The following is a 14,491-nucleotide window of genomic DNA, read 5'->3' as shown; positions in this document are numbered from 1 at the left end:
GGCTGAGTCCTGCTTTGACACCATGGCCAGGGGTGCCAAGTGCTATTCCAAGTTGGTACTGGAGCCACCACGTCTGCAAAGGACAGACAACAAGCCTGGAGATCAGGGCTGCATTCCCTGATCGCTGGTTTATGTGACATCCAGTCAGCCCTTATCTTTCCAAAGCACTTTGGTTTCTGTCAAAGGACGCATGTGTTGAGGGGAGAGACCATGAGGGGAGCAAAGGAACAGTCTGGGGTGGCGGGGATAACCTGGTGTTCTCTTCTCTCCCCAGTATGCCCAGCAGTGGAGCCAGTACTATCAGAACCAGAGCCAGTGGCCACCGTACTACGGGAACTACGACTATGGAGGCTACTCGGGCAGCACGCAGGGGGGCACAAGCACACAGTAGCCGGTCTGGAGCCTTCGGAGGCCCGTGCCGGCTGCTTCTCCTAGCGCCTGCCTTGGCCCTTCCATCCCCTCCGAGTCGTGTGGTGCTGGGGACAGAGCTCTCCCAGGGCTGCCTCTCTCTAGCCCACTTCTTCCAGAGGGGCTGCTTCTCCCTTTATACAGGCCAGGCATTTTTTTCTCTGGATTCAAACAGGCAGCAGTGACCTTTTCTTTTATCTTTGTCCCTTCCACTTTCTCCTCTCCCCGCCTTTTTGACTAAAGAAGCCTCCTCTCCTTTGGTTACCCAGTGAGGCCACAGTGACTGGGGAGGACCCCTGCCTGTCTGCCCCTCCTCACCCTGCTTTAGCCCCTTGGCTTCCCATACTCATGCAGTTGGTTGTAAATTCTTCCAGGAGCTGTTTTACTGTCTACTTTTCAGGATTTAAAAAAAAAAAATCAAAAACTTTAATAAAAAAAAGTTTAAGAAGCAAAATGCAGAGGTAGGAAGCAGTGACATATTTTTTGGTAATTATGCTTTTTTTTAATTTTTAGAATTTGTCTGTTTTTACTGTGGGTCAGCTGTTGATACTTCATCAAATATCTATTTCTTTGCTGAGTTCAGGTAACCGAGGAAGAGCCACAACCTCGAAACAAACCACAAAATCCCCTTTAACCTAACTTTTTATATGATGTCTCAGTTCCCCGTAACTTTGCTCACAAGCGTCTGTGTTCAGTCGGATTGTAACTGCTTTTTGTATTTGGAGAGAGTGTGACTATTGAACTTGAAACCTTTTACTCCAGGAGTCTTGGTAGTTTCTGGTGGGCTTACGTGGGTGAGAGGGTGAAGGGCAGGTGGGGTGGGGCCCGCTTCCCTTAGACCTTAAAGGCCCTCCACCACTCCTCCATTGCTCTTCCAGGTGCCAGACCTCCTAAGTTTTAGTGGTCCCTTGATTCTTTTCACTTCCCCTTTACCCATATATTTTAATTGGATTTTAGCAAACTGCACTTATTAAGAAATGTTTTACCCTGTTTTGTTTTATTTTCTTTCAATAAATGACATGGCACCTCCTATCAGGAAGGAAGCAGGGTTGAAGCCCTGAAGTGTTACTGCAGTTGGCCTTTAATTGGGATGGGAGGCCTTCGGAGGGGGAAGTGCTTCACTCATTCATTTAAACAAAATGGTTCTCTAGCTCACACAACCCAGATGCTCCTCGGGCAGGGGACAGACAGACGGGACCTGTAAGGAAGAGACCAGGCTGCTTCAGGGCCATCCCCAGGTGTGCTGCCCAGCGGCACCCCCGAGGCGTGGCCTGGATGCTGCTCTTGGCAGTCTTGCACTGCCTCCCATGTATGTGCTGGCTACTTGCTCTGTCACCATCCTGGACAGTGCTAGGGGCCCTGAGCACTGCAAAGATGACCCCAGTCCCTGTTCTCGGGGTTCCCCTCCAGGGGATACATGTTTGTAACCAGTGACAGCTCCAAGTGTTTAGAGAGACCCTTCCTGGATTAATGGAAAGGGCTCTGGAGAAGAGTCAAGTGCAGCGTGAGCTTTAGAGTTGTGCTCTAGCCCACCGTCCCTCTTCATTTCTCTTCCTGTGCAAGCTGTGTTCTTCATGTCTGGTCTGGTGTGCACAGTTCAGTCCACCTCCCCTGTAGGAACTGGGGAACCTTGTGAAGGGACACAGCCTACCAAAAGAGAAGCTAGGGGTTGTGACAGAGTCCCAGCTCCCTTGAGGCTTGCAGTTAGGTAAGTTAACTGCCTCTACAGAGCAATGAGGGCTATGCATACTGTTCACAGTGCACCGAGCCCTAGGTGCAACAACGTGGCCCAACACCAGGAGGGAGGCAGGGTAGTTGTGAAGCCTGAGGAGGGCACTTGTCAACTTGCTCTAGAAAGAATGGAGGGGTCCTTACTGTCCTGGTCTGAGAAGTCCTGCTCTTGGCAGGCGAGTGCAGGGCAGCAGCACCCTCTGCTGACCACTCCTGATGATGCAGCTGGTTAGTTTTCACCAGGCCTTTCCTCACCACCACTAGGGAGTGCAAACATAGTTCGTTTCTGGATTAATGCACCAGCTTCCTCATAGTGCTCTCCAATCCCTTTCCCTGGTTCCCTTCCTCAAACCTTGTAGGCTCCAACAACTCATTAAGGCTAGGAAGCCCTGCATGACCTGGCACGGATGACCATGACCAAACACCTTTTATTTATTTTGTGCTTTCTTGAGACAATATTTTGCTATGTAGCCCTGGATCTCACTAATGGCCAAACTGGCTCAAACCTTAAGTGATCTCCCTGCCCCTGCCTCCTGTATGCCCTGACCATAGCAAGCCACAGCATCTAGTACTACCTGTATGCCAGCCAAACTGCCTGAAATACTTAACTCCTGTTCATCCCTTCAGGTCTCATCTGGGATCTGTTTCCCCACCTAAAAGCCTCCAACCTAGACTGTGGTAGGCAGGTTCCTCCCCTTTCCACAGCTCTTCCCTCACCTCTGCAGTCTTCCTCCTTGTTTAGAAACACAAAAGCCCTTTCCCTGACTTCATCTCATGCCAGCCACAGGCTGGATGTGATGATAGGAGTCAATTCTACAAAGAGCACAGAGGTGGACGAAATGGCTCAGTGGTCAAAGACCCTTGCTGGGTTGTCGAGCAGCGGTGGCCACGCCTTTGATCCCTGCACTCAGGAGGCAGAAGCAGTGTATCTCCGAGTTTGAGGCCAGCCTGGTGTACACAGAAAAACCTTGTCTCGGGAAGAAAAAGAAAACTTTTCGCTGGCAATCTTAACGACTGAATTTTATCTCCGGAACCCACTTGCATAAATTGTCCACCGATCACATAAACATACATTATTTTTTAATTAAAAAGCAATCTCGCGAGTCTCCATACGAGGGCTCCAGTTCCTGGAGGATGTTCACGTAATAACCATTCCAAATATTAACTACGCGAGTATCTGGAATTACAGCAGCGATCAAATGGCACACGGTCCTCACTGATTTTACAATTTAAGAAGGTTCGACCTAGCGCCATTTTCGTACCTGGTGGTTGTGGGCGGGGCCACGCATGCGCAGAGAGATGGCCCACCTTTGACCCGGAACTTTGGTTCCTGGATGCAGCTTAAGCACTCGGCCAGTAACGCTTGCATAGCCGGAAATGGCTACTAGTGTTTAAGGTCCAGATCAGCTTCCGGAGCCCGCTGAGGCGGTTAGTGAGTCGGAGGCCCGGGATGGAGGCCGTGGCTGCCGGGGCGGTGACGGAGAGGAAGCCCGATGATGGTGAGGCACTGGCCAGGTGCAGGCGGCGGGAGGGTGCTCTTGGCGGTGTGACCTGGAAACGGTTCCGGCAAGCAAGCGCTGAGGACTCTCTAGGAAGTGTGACCTCAGTTTACAGGCATTTTCCACACTTGATCCACTTTGATGTCAGATTATCGGCCTTGTGGCGGGTGGACAATTCCCTCCATTCTCTTAGGAATGAACCCCTTTCGGTATCCCAGGCTAACCCATTTCTTACCATGCCAACGCCTCAAGCAAATATAAGCTTCCTTGCAAATTCTTCCAGTCTCAAGCCAACCTTTCTCGATTTACCTCTTCCCCGTGCCAGTCTGAACTTTTCTGTGCCCCAGGCTGGATCTTCTCTTGTCCCGTGTAAACTCACTTATGTCAGACGCACAGCTCCCGTTGTATTCTAACTCCCCTGCCCCCAAAGCCCGCTGTCCATTCTGCCTCCCCGGGTCCTTTCTCCCTCTCACCTTCAGTGTCTTTTACTTCTCTATCGAGTTCCCACAAGTATTGCTCCCACCTATCGTGTGTATGTGTGTGTGTTTTCAATCAGTCTTTTTCTATAGCAACTTGCCTTCCTCCTGTCTCAGCCTCCGAGATGCTGGGGTTACAGCCCTGTGCGGTTACCATACCAATTTTTAAAGTGCTTTTTGTCTTACCTTAAAAACTCATTGTTTTAAAGTAATCAGATGGGGGCGGGGGCAAGATGAGGTATAGTGGAAGCCGTTTGACAACTAAGAATTGGGATTACTTAAGCTGAATAGCAGGTATATGAATGTAGAGGCAGGTGTCTGTGTTCTATATCTCTAGGTTTCAATCTTTGATGCACCGGGTATGATGGCTTAAACCTATAATCCCAGCTCTTGGGAGACTGAAGCAGGAGGTTTACGTTGAGTTTACAATCAGCCTGAACTACACAGTTCCAAGCCACAAAGTGAGACCCTGTAGAGTGAGGCCCTGAATCAAAAATATGTATATTAACATTTTCTATATCTTTTAAACTTCTGGTTGCTGGAGCCTAAGCCCCTGGGCCTTATGAATGCTTATTATACTTGCTACCACTAAGCCAGGCCTCCAAGCCTAAAAGAGAATCTGGAGCAAGACATGGTGAGACAGGCTTATAATCAGGAGCCTGGGGCAGGAGGGTGGAAAGTTCAAAGCCAGGGACTGAGGATGTAGCTTATTGGTGGAATGCTTGCCTACCATGCCTGAAGCCCTGGGCTCAATCCCCAGCACCACATAAACTTGTGAAGCACGCCTGTAGTCCTAGCACTCCCAAGAACATTTATCAAAAGGTTAAAAAAAAAAAAAAAGTGCCCTTGGCCCTTGCCTTCTGTAGTTGTTGTTTTTAAACTCTTTGCTCTTTGGGGGCCCGCCACCTAGCTCCCAAATAAATACACAGAGATTTATTTATTTATTTTTATTTATTTATTTGTGTGTGGGTGGGTTTTTTTTTTTTTTTTTTGAGACAGGGTTTCTCTGTGTAGCCCTGGCTGTCCTGGAACTCACTCTGTAGCCCAGGCTGGCCTCTAACTCAGAGATCCGCCTGGCTCTGTCTGCTGGGATTAAAGGCGTGCGCTGCCACCTGGCTGGAGATTTATTCTTACTTATGAATGCTCAGCCTTAGCTTGGCTTGTTTCTAACCAGCTTTTCTTTTTTCTTTTTCTTTTTTTTTTCTTTGTGTGTGTGTGTGTGTGTGTGTGTGTGTGTGTGTGTGTGTGGTTTCGAGACAGGATTTCTCTGTGTAGCTTTGGCACCTTTCCTGGGACTCACTCTGTAGCCCAGGCTGGCCTCGAACTCACAGAGACCTGCCTGCCTCTGCTTCCCGAGTGCTGGGATTAAAGGCGGCGGCTGCCGCGACGGCCACCACCACCAGGCTCTAGCCAGCTTTACTTAAGTTATCTGTCTAACTTTTACCTCTGGGCTTTTACCTTTCCCTATTCTGTATGTCTTTCTTTCCTTCTTACTCCATTGCTGGCTGGGTGGCTGGGTGACTGGCTCCTGGTGCCCTCCTCTTCTCTTCTTACTCCTCCCTCTTTGCTTCTTCTCTTGTTCATTCCCTCTGCCTGCCAGCCCCGCCTATCCTTTCTCCTGCCTAGCTATTGACCATCCAGCTCTTTATTAGACCAATCAGGTGTTTTAGACAGGCAAAGTAACACAGTTTCACCGAGTTAAACAAATGCAACATAAAAGAATGCAACACAAGCCTGAAGAGATGACTCAGAGGTTAAACGCACTGGCTGCTCTTCCAGAGGTCCTGAGTTCAATTCCCAGCTCACATGGTGGCTCACAACCATCTATAAAGAGATCTGGTGCCCTCTTCTGGCCTGCAGGCATACATGCAGGCAGAACACTGTATACATATTAAATAAGTAGATCTTGAAAAAAAAGAGCAATACATCTTTGCATCATTAAACAAACATTCTGCAGCATAAACAAATGTAACACATCTTCAACTAATATTCCACAACAGCCTTCCAAATATCTGACTTCTCCAGAAAGTCATACATACTGTTCATCATTTTCTTACCCATCACCCATGGCAGCCTATCCTTTACTCTAAACTTATTCCACTTAGGATCCCCAATGGCGTCCTCCTATGTGCAATTAAACATGGCTGCTCCATCTAGTTATTTGGATTTTTTTTGTTTTTGTTACATTTTCATTGCTATTCATTTATTTATTTTGCTTATTTGAGGTGGGGTTTCACTTTGCAACCCAGACTTACCTAGAACCCACCATGTAATCCAGCCTGGTCTCAAACTCATGATTCATTCTGTCTCAGCCTCCTGAGTACTGGAACTAAAGGTGTACGCCACTCTGTCCAGCATCTAGGTGTTTCCTTACTGTACTGCTTACAGGAGTTAATGCTGTTGACCCTGCAACCTGGCAAGTTTGCTTTATGAGATAAAATGCTCTGGCTCCTTCCTGCTTCTCAGGCTGCTCCTTCTTAGCCCTTTATGTTATTTCTCATGTCTGCTGTGCTAAATCACCAGAAAATGGGTGTTTAAAGTGAACAGAAGTGAAATCTAAACTTAATATTACCAGTCAGAAATAATCAGGCCACATGGCCTGGCTCTCTCACAGGCTTTAGGTGGTTCCTTGTCTCTTCCAGTCAGAGATGGCTCTGGCACTTGTTGGTTTGTGTCCGTAACACTCTGATCTTTTTTCCACCATCATTGCACCTATGTGTGCTGTTTTTATTATTATTACTACTACTGCTACTACTACTATTATTATTATTATTTTGTGTATATGAGGTTTATTATTATTATTTTGTGTATGCCTATATGTATGTTTGTGCATGGTGCCCACAGTGGCCAGAAGAGGGCATCAGATCCTCAAGAACTGGAGTTACACATGGTTGTGAGCTGCTATATGTGTGCTGGGAATCAACCTGGGTCCTCTGGAAGAGCATCTGGTGCCCTTAACCACTGAGCCATCTTTCCAGCCCTTCCTCAGTCTCTTATTGCATTTAGGACATTTAATCTAGAATAATCTCTCAATTTTTAAAAGCCTTAATATAATTATGTCTGTGGAGACCCTTTCCCTCCCCCACCTCCCACCCCCCTGCATGTTACAGGTTCCAGCAATTAAGATACGTCTGTCCTTGAAGGACCTAGTTCTTAGCTTTCACAGGCATGTCCTCTTCCCATATGTCCAATGTCATCTGCTTTGTGGTTTGTCCGCACACACTCCCCTTCACCCCATCTGCCACTTACCTCTGCCTGGCACTGATGACATATGCCTGGCTCTGTATATGTATACAACCATGTCTCTGGCCCTGTATCTCTCTCTGGGGGAGCCTGGAGGCCCATGTTCCAGCATCCTCTTAGATACAGCCTCTCAAATGTCTCCTACACCCATGGCAGCTTCCCTAGCCCAATTTGCTTCTTGCCTGTGTCTCAGGGGTAGTTTGGCTGTCTCCTAGGCTAGAGACCTGGACCTTCCCTGACCCTCCCAACCCTCCAGCCCTGTGGCTTGCCCATTCAAGCATCTAACCCTCCTCCAACCCAGTCCCAGCCCCTGCCTTAGTTCCAGCCTCTCCTGCTTCAATGGCTGAAATCCACAGTACCCACAGGCAGCATCCCTGCTCCCAATCCCAGTCAGTTATCTCAGTTATCTAAAGGAGGCACATGGTTCTCCCATTTTGCTTTTCTCTTACTCGAAGTTACTTCCTGCCTGTGAAATAGCTCCCACTGGCTTTTCCCAGTGCCTATCTTTCCTGTTCTATGCCTAGGTCATCTTTGATCAGGACCTCCCATATCAGACTGGCTGCCCACTGAGGGCAGGAACTATAGGAGTCCTCCCTAGGACACTCCACACTCCCGGCTCAGGGCTTTGCACAGACTTGAGAATGATTAGGGGGCTGTGAGAACACCTAAGGGGAAGTGAATGAGCATCTGGGTCATTGTCTTAGTCACTATTCCATTGCTATGAAGAGACACTGTGGTGGTTTGAAAGAAAATAGCCCCCAAAGGGAGTGACACTATTAGGAGGTGTGGCCTTGTGGTCTTATTGGAGGAAGTATGTCACTGTGGAGGTGGGTTTTAAGGTCTTTTTCTCAATCTTCACTCGGTGTAACAGTCAGTCGACTTCCTGTTACTTGGAAGATGTAGCTCTCTCAGCTCTAGCACCATGTCATGCATGCGGCCATGCACCCCATCATGATCATAATGGACTGAACCTCTGAAATTGTAAGCGAGCCACCCTCAATTAAATGCTTTCCTTTATAAGAGTGGCCCTGGTCATGGTGTCTATTTACAGCAATAAAAACCCTAAGTCAGACACCATGACCAAGGCAACTCTTACAAAGGAAACAATTTAATTGGGGCTTGCTTACAGCTTTGGAGATTTAGTCAGTCTATTATCATCCTGGTGGGGAACATGGCAGCATGCAGGCAGGTGCTGGCAGGAGCCGAGGGCCACATCCTGATCCGTAGTAGACTGAGAAACTCTGGGTTTGGCATGGGCTTTTGAAACCTCAAAGTCCACCCATTGACACACTTCCCAATCCTTCTAATCCTTTCAAATAGTGCCACTCCCTAATGACCAAGCATTCAAATGTATGAGCCTATGGGGGCCATTCTTATTCAAACCACTACAGTCATTGAACAAGTTAATGTATCCTAATGTGATGGCCAAGGAAACAGGCAAAGTATGGAGTAGCTTGGTAAGTCAGATCTTGGGGCCTGTGCTGCTGTTCCCTGCTTAGAACGTTTTGTCCCCAAAAGTACAGAACTCAGTCTCTTAGCACTTCAGGTTTTTATTACTCAGATAAACTTGCTTATTTTTGTCTTGTATGTGTAGGTGTTTTGTCCACATGCATGTCTGTGTACCACAAGAGTGTATTGCCAAGGAGGCTAGGACAAGATGCTGTATCCTCTAGAACTGGAGATACAGACAATTGTGAGCTGCCATGTGGGTGCTGGGAGCTGAGCCTAGTCGTCTGGAATAGCAGCCAGTGCTCTTAACCACTGAGCCATCTCTCCAGATGTCACTTCCTGACAAGCTCTGTTACCCTTCCATTTAAAACTGAGCCATCCCCACATTGCCTCCTGTCTTTTTTGGACTTTCATTCTCATGCTCTATCATCATCATCATCATCATCATTATTGGTGTTTTGGATTTTTATTGTTGGTTTGTTTTTATTTTTGAGATTCATTCTCACTGTGTAGTCCTGGCTGGCCTTGAACTCAGGAGACCCTCTGGAATTAAAGGTGCCTGGAATTAAATGTGTATGCTACTATACCAGGTTTGTCTGCTTTGGTTTTTCTGTATAGCCATGGGAACACCTAACATATTACGTGATTTTGTTAATTAATTAGGTTATTGACTGAGTACAGTATCACAGTGGGACCTCTTGCTCACCATGATCTATCTAGGGCCTAAAACATTCCTCACAATGCAGGAGGTGCTCAATAAATGGGAACTGTGTGTGTCAACACCTAGCCACTTCCTACCTAAGCCTTTCCTGATGCCCTCTTAACCTTTAACTAAAGACTCCCCTTGACTTGCAGACTACGTGGAGCCCAGATGTGCACACTGGGGGGAGCTGAGCCAGACTCTGGTTCCATCTACACCCCAGGACAAGGAAGTAAAAGAGAATACACCAGGAGTCTCCGATGATGAAACCTCCCAGGCTGAGAGTCCAGCTGTGAGTGCCATGTTGCATGCCATCGCTGCCAGCCACCTGCCTGTGTGCAGCCAACAGCAGGGTGAGCCTGACCTGACAGAGCGTGAGAAGGTGGCCATCCTGGGTCAGCTGTATCATGAGAAGCCACTGGTGTTCCTGGAGCGCTTCCGCACAGGCCTCCGGGAAGAGCACCTGTCCTGCTTCGGCCACCTGCGTGGGGACCACCGTGCTGACTTCTACTGTGCCGAGGTGGCGCGGCAAGGCACTGCCCGACCCCGAACCCTGCGCACCCGCCTGCGTAATCGGCGTTATGCTGCCCTGCGTGAGCTCATCCAAGGTGTGGGGGGATGGTGGATGGGACGGGCAGAGATGGGGAGGAAAGGGAGACTGAAGCTGAGCAACAGAGACAAGGCACAAGCGTAGGAACCCAGAGGAGGTAAGTTTTGAGACAAGGAGAGCAGAAACAGCCCCACAGTAAAGTAAGGGAGAGAAAGGTAAGCAGATAGGGTCAGAATTCAGTAGATGACAGAGTAGCATTTGTTTGACAGAGTCTCACTATATAGTGCCAGGCTGCCCTTGAACCCAAGTTCCTCATGCCTCGGCCTTCCAAGTGTTGGCAGAAGTGGCATCTTAGATGGCTGTGGCTGAGGACACCCTAAACAAAACACAGGTGGAAAGCATGAAGGAAGAAGAGCCTGGTGTAGCAGTTCACACCCCGACACTCGGGAGCCAGAGGCAGGAGGATCTCTTGAGTTTAATGCTAGCCTGGTCTGCATAGTGGCTCAGGCCAGGGTACATGAACATGCTCCACCCAGGCTGTATACTGAGTGCCCCACAGGACCTTAGGCACGTGCGGCTGGCTTTACCATGTACCTGACTTGCATACAAGTATACATCTTCTAAGCATGTCATGCACATACATGCCTGGACACGTGTGCTCACACCCACCTACCTTGCCTCTTCTGCACAGGAGGCGAGTACTTCAGTGATGAGCAGATGCGGTTCCGGGCCCCGCTACTGTATGAGCAGTATATAGGACAGTACCTCACACAGGAAGAGCTCAGTGCCCGCACACCTGCCCCCCAGGCCCCCAGGCCCGGCTCCCCCAGCACGCCTGCCTATCCCCTCTCCGACCTGCTGTTCCAGTCCTACCAGGAACGGGAGCTGCAGCAGAAGCTGCTCCGGCAGCAAGAAGAGGAGGAGGCCTGCTTTGAGGAGGAAGAGGACAGCGATGAGGAAGGTGAGGGCCGGCAACAGGCACCCTGCGCATGCCTGTTCCTCCATGCTGGGTCACCTGGCTGGACCCTAATCTGTGAGAACAGACATGATATCTGGCCTCACCCCCATCCTGCCATCTCCTCCTGACCACTGTGGTAGGCACGACGGCACCATTTTATCCAGCGTGCACCCCAGGAGGGCAGGAATTGGGATGTCTTAATAGCACAGGGCTGGACGTGGGATGGTAGCTTGTCAGGTCCCTTCAGGCCACTGTCCTGGGTATCTCCACAGACCAGAGGTCAGACAAGGACTCGGAGTCTTGGGTGCCCGACTCGGAGGAGAGGCTGATCCTGCGGGAGGAGTTCACCAGCCGCATGCACCAGCGATTCCTGGATGGCAAAGATGGAGGCTTTGACTACAGGTGCCTCCCGTTCCCAGCCCAGTACCCATGGCCCTGGGCCACAAGCAGGTCCCTGCCTATCCTCAAAGGCCCTCCCTTAGTGGTGCTAAAGGGCCCTGGAATAGTTTCCCACCATGAGTCCTGGTGGTGTCAGTCACTCTGGAGGTTTCAGATCAATGAGAGTTGCTGGCTAGGGTCTTGGGCTAACCTTGTCCCTCTCAGAGCCCTAGGCCCTTGATCTGTAGGCAGAGGGATAAACTGAGCTGACATTTAGCTCAGTGTTGACAAAACAGTGAAATGAGGCCTGGTAGTGCACACCCTCCATCCCAGCGTGTGGGAGGCAGAGGCATTGGGTCTCTGAGTTCCAGCCAGGGCAACATGATGAGACTCCGTCTCAAGAAGGAAAAAAATTAAGATGAATGATAAAGGCCTGTCATCTGAGCCATTTTCTTCCTTATGATCCGAGAGCTCAGGACCCTGCCTACTCCATCCAGCCCCAGTGACGTGGGAACCATGTCCATGAATGGCTTCAGTGGAACAGGGGTCCTGATTACCTGCTCTAGGGTCCATGTGGGGAACCCACAGGTCTGGAACCAGTGGGGTTCGTCCACTGCTAGCTGGGGCCACCAAGGCTACGCAGAATGTTGGGCCATGGCACCTACGAGCCAGCCCTGCTACTACACTAGGAGGGCAGCAGAGACCCAAATGTGTCCCACAATCAGTGTATGCTTCTGTAGGCCTTCTGTGTCCAGACTGCGGAGCTAAAGCGAGGGATAGGTGCAGCCAAGGATTCCCTGCCTGAAAGGGGTCTCCTCCTATTGGGGAGAGACTGCCCAACTTCCATTGGTGGTGGAGCTCTGAAGGGGAGGGGGCAGTGTTGTCAGAGCCTCAGGGGGGCTTCTGAGCAGATCTGCAAAGAGCGAGGATGAGGGACACAAAGGAACGTCCGTGCTGAGGTAGATCTGAGATTGCTAAGGGTACTTGGATGAGTGGAGCCTTGGTGACTTGGGTCCACATAGTGGAACTGGGGCTGGAGTGGCTGTGGGGACAGTCAAAGTGCCACACTGACCTTGGAGGCAAAACCTGAGAAGTCAGAAGGCCCTGGTGTTCTCACATCTTCCAGTCTGCAAGAAGCCAGTATTTTATGTAGACTGTTGGGGAAACACCTCTTTTGGATTCCAAAAGGCCCAGCATCCCCAGGGGGTCAGCTCCTCTGACCTGGGCCCCCATGACCTCTGACAGCTTCCTTCTCTTCAGCACGGTGGATGACAACCCTGACTTTGACAACCTGGACATTGTGGCACGTGACGAGGAGGAGCGATACTTTGATGAAGAGGAGCCCGAGGATGTGCCCAGCCCAGACCTAGATGGGGACTGATGGCTGCCACCCGTCCAGCCAGTGACACACCTTGCCCATCCCACTATAGGCAGCTGGTTACAGGCTGGCTGAGTGACTCAGAGGCCATCAGGGCAGGCCCCCAGGCCTGGCATACCTCAGACAGTGCCCTACTTCTGTTTATGGGGCTCTCCCTCTTCTCCCTGGGAAGGTCATTGCCCCTCTCTCCTTGGCCCCACCTCTGTCTTTTCTCTTTGAGATGGGGTCTTGCTGTGTAGCGCTAACTAACCTGTTAATTGCTTTGTGGCCCTGGCTGCCTCCACCTCCCAAGTGCTGTGCTTGGGGGCGAATCACACCTGGCCTACCAGTGGTGTTTCTACCCTGTCTCTCCCCTCACGTCACTGCCCCCCACCCTTCTGTGCATTCACCCTTCCGCCTCTCTGTGTTATGGCTGCCGTGCCCACAGCAGAGCCCTGTCTGGTGGCTGCAGCTGTCACATGGATTCTAGCACTTAGCTCAGGCTACACCTGATCCCCAGTATAGCTCTGGGCTTCTCCTTTTCTCTATGCCTGGGTTGTAGTACTGGTCACCATTGTTTCCACTAAGGTCCTGGCTCTCCTGCACCTCACTCTTCAGGCCTTCTCATTCCCTCTGCACTTCCATTTCCATCTCTATCCAGACCTCTGCCTCACTCTCTGTCCCTCTTTCTCAGCCTTTATGGCTCTGCTTCTCTATGTCCCTACCCCCTAGGCCTGGCAGCTAAGGGCAGCAGAAGCCTGGGTGCCCAATAAGGAGACTTCCCTGTGGGTGGGGGTCAAGGCCTCTGCTGCTCTCTTTGGACCCTTGCTGGGAATGCTGGCAGAGGCAGAGCTGGGGACCACAGGGCCAGCTTGAAGAAGGGGACCATCCCCTACCACCCTGCCCCCTGCTTCCCAGCCACACAATTTTCCTTTTCTTCACTTCCTCCACCTCCCTCTCCCTCTCCTGTTTACACTCTCCAAATACACATAGGCTGTTATCATGGGTCTTGAGTCATCTCTCTCTCTCTCTCTCTCACTCTCTCACACACACAGCCTGCTCCAATGTCCCTGCCCCCAGCAGGCCACAGGGCCCGCCCCACAGAGCCCCCTGCTGCCCTGGGCTAATGAGAGCCAGATGGCTGCCTGTGACTCAGCCATGGCCTGTGGGAACCCAGACGTCCTACCTTCCCATGCCCCACACCGGCCCCTGCTGCCCCAGCAGGCAGAAGGGACCTGCTACTGTGAGGATGGGGGCTAGCATGGCTGGGCCTGAGGAGCCAAGCTACTCTGAGACAGTTGTGGCGTTCTGTTCTGGCCACACCTGCAAGACCCTCAAAACTGCTTTGTAGTGCAAAGGTCCTGACTCCTGGGTCAACTAAACTCACCCAGAGAACTACTGGGGGCAGAGGGTGTTCGCATGAAGAAGCTTGGAATATTAAAAGGTCCCCAGCAGCTCCACCTGGGCCAGGCTGAGTGAGAACCTCCTGACAACCTGAACCACCAGACGTCAACTGCCTTTTGTCACAAACGATGGAAATGGCCCAGAAAGGCCATGTGCATCCCAAGCAGCGCCAAGACTGGAACGCACTCCTACACACCCCTTGGCCAGTCTGCTGGCACATGACTGCCGGTGCCAGACAGTGGTAGAGATAGGAAGCCAGACTTCCTTACATGGGAGAGTGTGGAAGATCAAGAACTGTGTATGATATGATGTTACAGTCCCAGCCCTCGTCTCCCCAA

The 14,491-nt window shown here is 50.6% G+C and overlaps 2 protein-coding genes across 5 annotated transcripts in view; both read left to right on the top strand.

Moving 5' to 3' along the window:
- The window catches only part of Hnrnpul1 (heterogeneous nuclear ribonucleoprotein U like 1), a 35,957-nt gene extending 34,487 nt beyond the window's left edge, over nucleotides 1–1,470 (top strand). For all 4 annotated transcript variants that reach the window (XM_076574278.1, XM_006988033.4, XM_006988034.4 and 1 more), the window contains exon 15: nucleotides 275–1,470. In XM_076574278.1, coding sequence (XP_076430393.1) covers nucleotides 275–391 — 117 coding nt within the window. In that variant the 3' untranslated portion in view covers nucleotides 392–1,470. The remainder of the gene's footprint in view (nucleotides 1–274) is intronic.
- Nucleotides 1,471–3,428: 1,958 nt separating this feature from the next.
- On the top strand, nucleotides 3,429–13,754 carry Ccdc97 (coiled-coil domain containing 97). Its single transcript, XM_006988035.4, has 5 exons — nucleotides 3,429–3,638; nucleotides 9,662–10,114; nucleotides 10,748–11,017; nucleotides 11,287–11,416; nucleotides 12,653–13,754. The coding sequence occupies exons 1-5, from the start codon at nucleotides 3,590–3,592 to the stop codon at nucleotides 12,771–12,773; spliced, it is 1,023 nt and encodes a 340-aa protein (XP_006988097.1). The 5' UTR covers nucleotides 3,429–3,589; the 3' UTR covers nucleotides 12,774–13,754.
- Nucleotides 13,755–14,491: the final 737 nt, after the last annotated feature.

This window comes from Peromyscus maniculatus, chromosome 1 (assembly GCF_049852395.1).
Source record: "Peromyscus maniculatus bairdii isolate BWxNUB_F1_BW_parent chromosome 1, HU_Pman_BW_mat_3.1, whole genome shotgun sequence".
Taxonomy (NCBI): Eukaryota; Metazoa; Chordata; class Mammalia; order Rodentia; family Cricetidae; genus Peromyscus; species Peromyscus maniculatus.
This window is presented reverse-complemented; position numbering and strand designations above follow the sequence as displayed.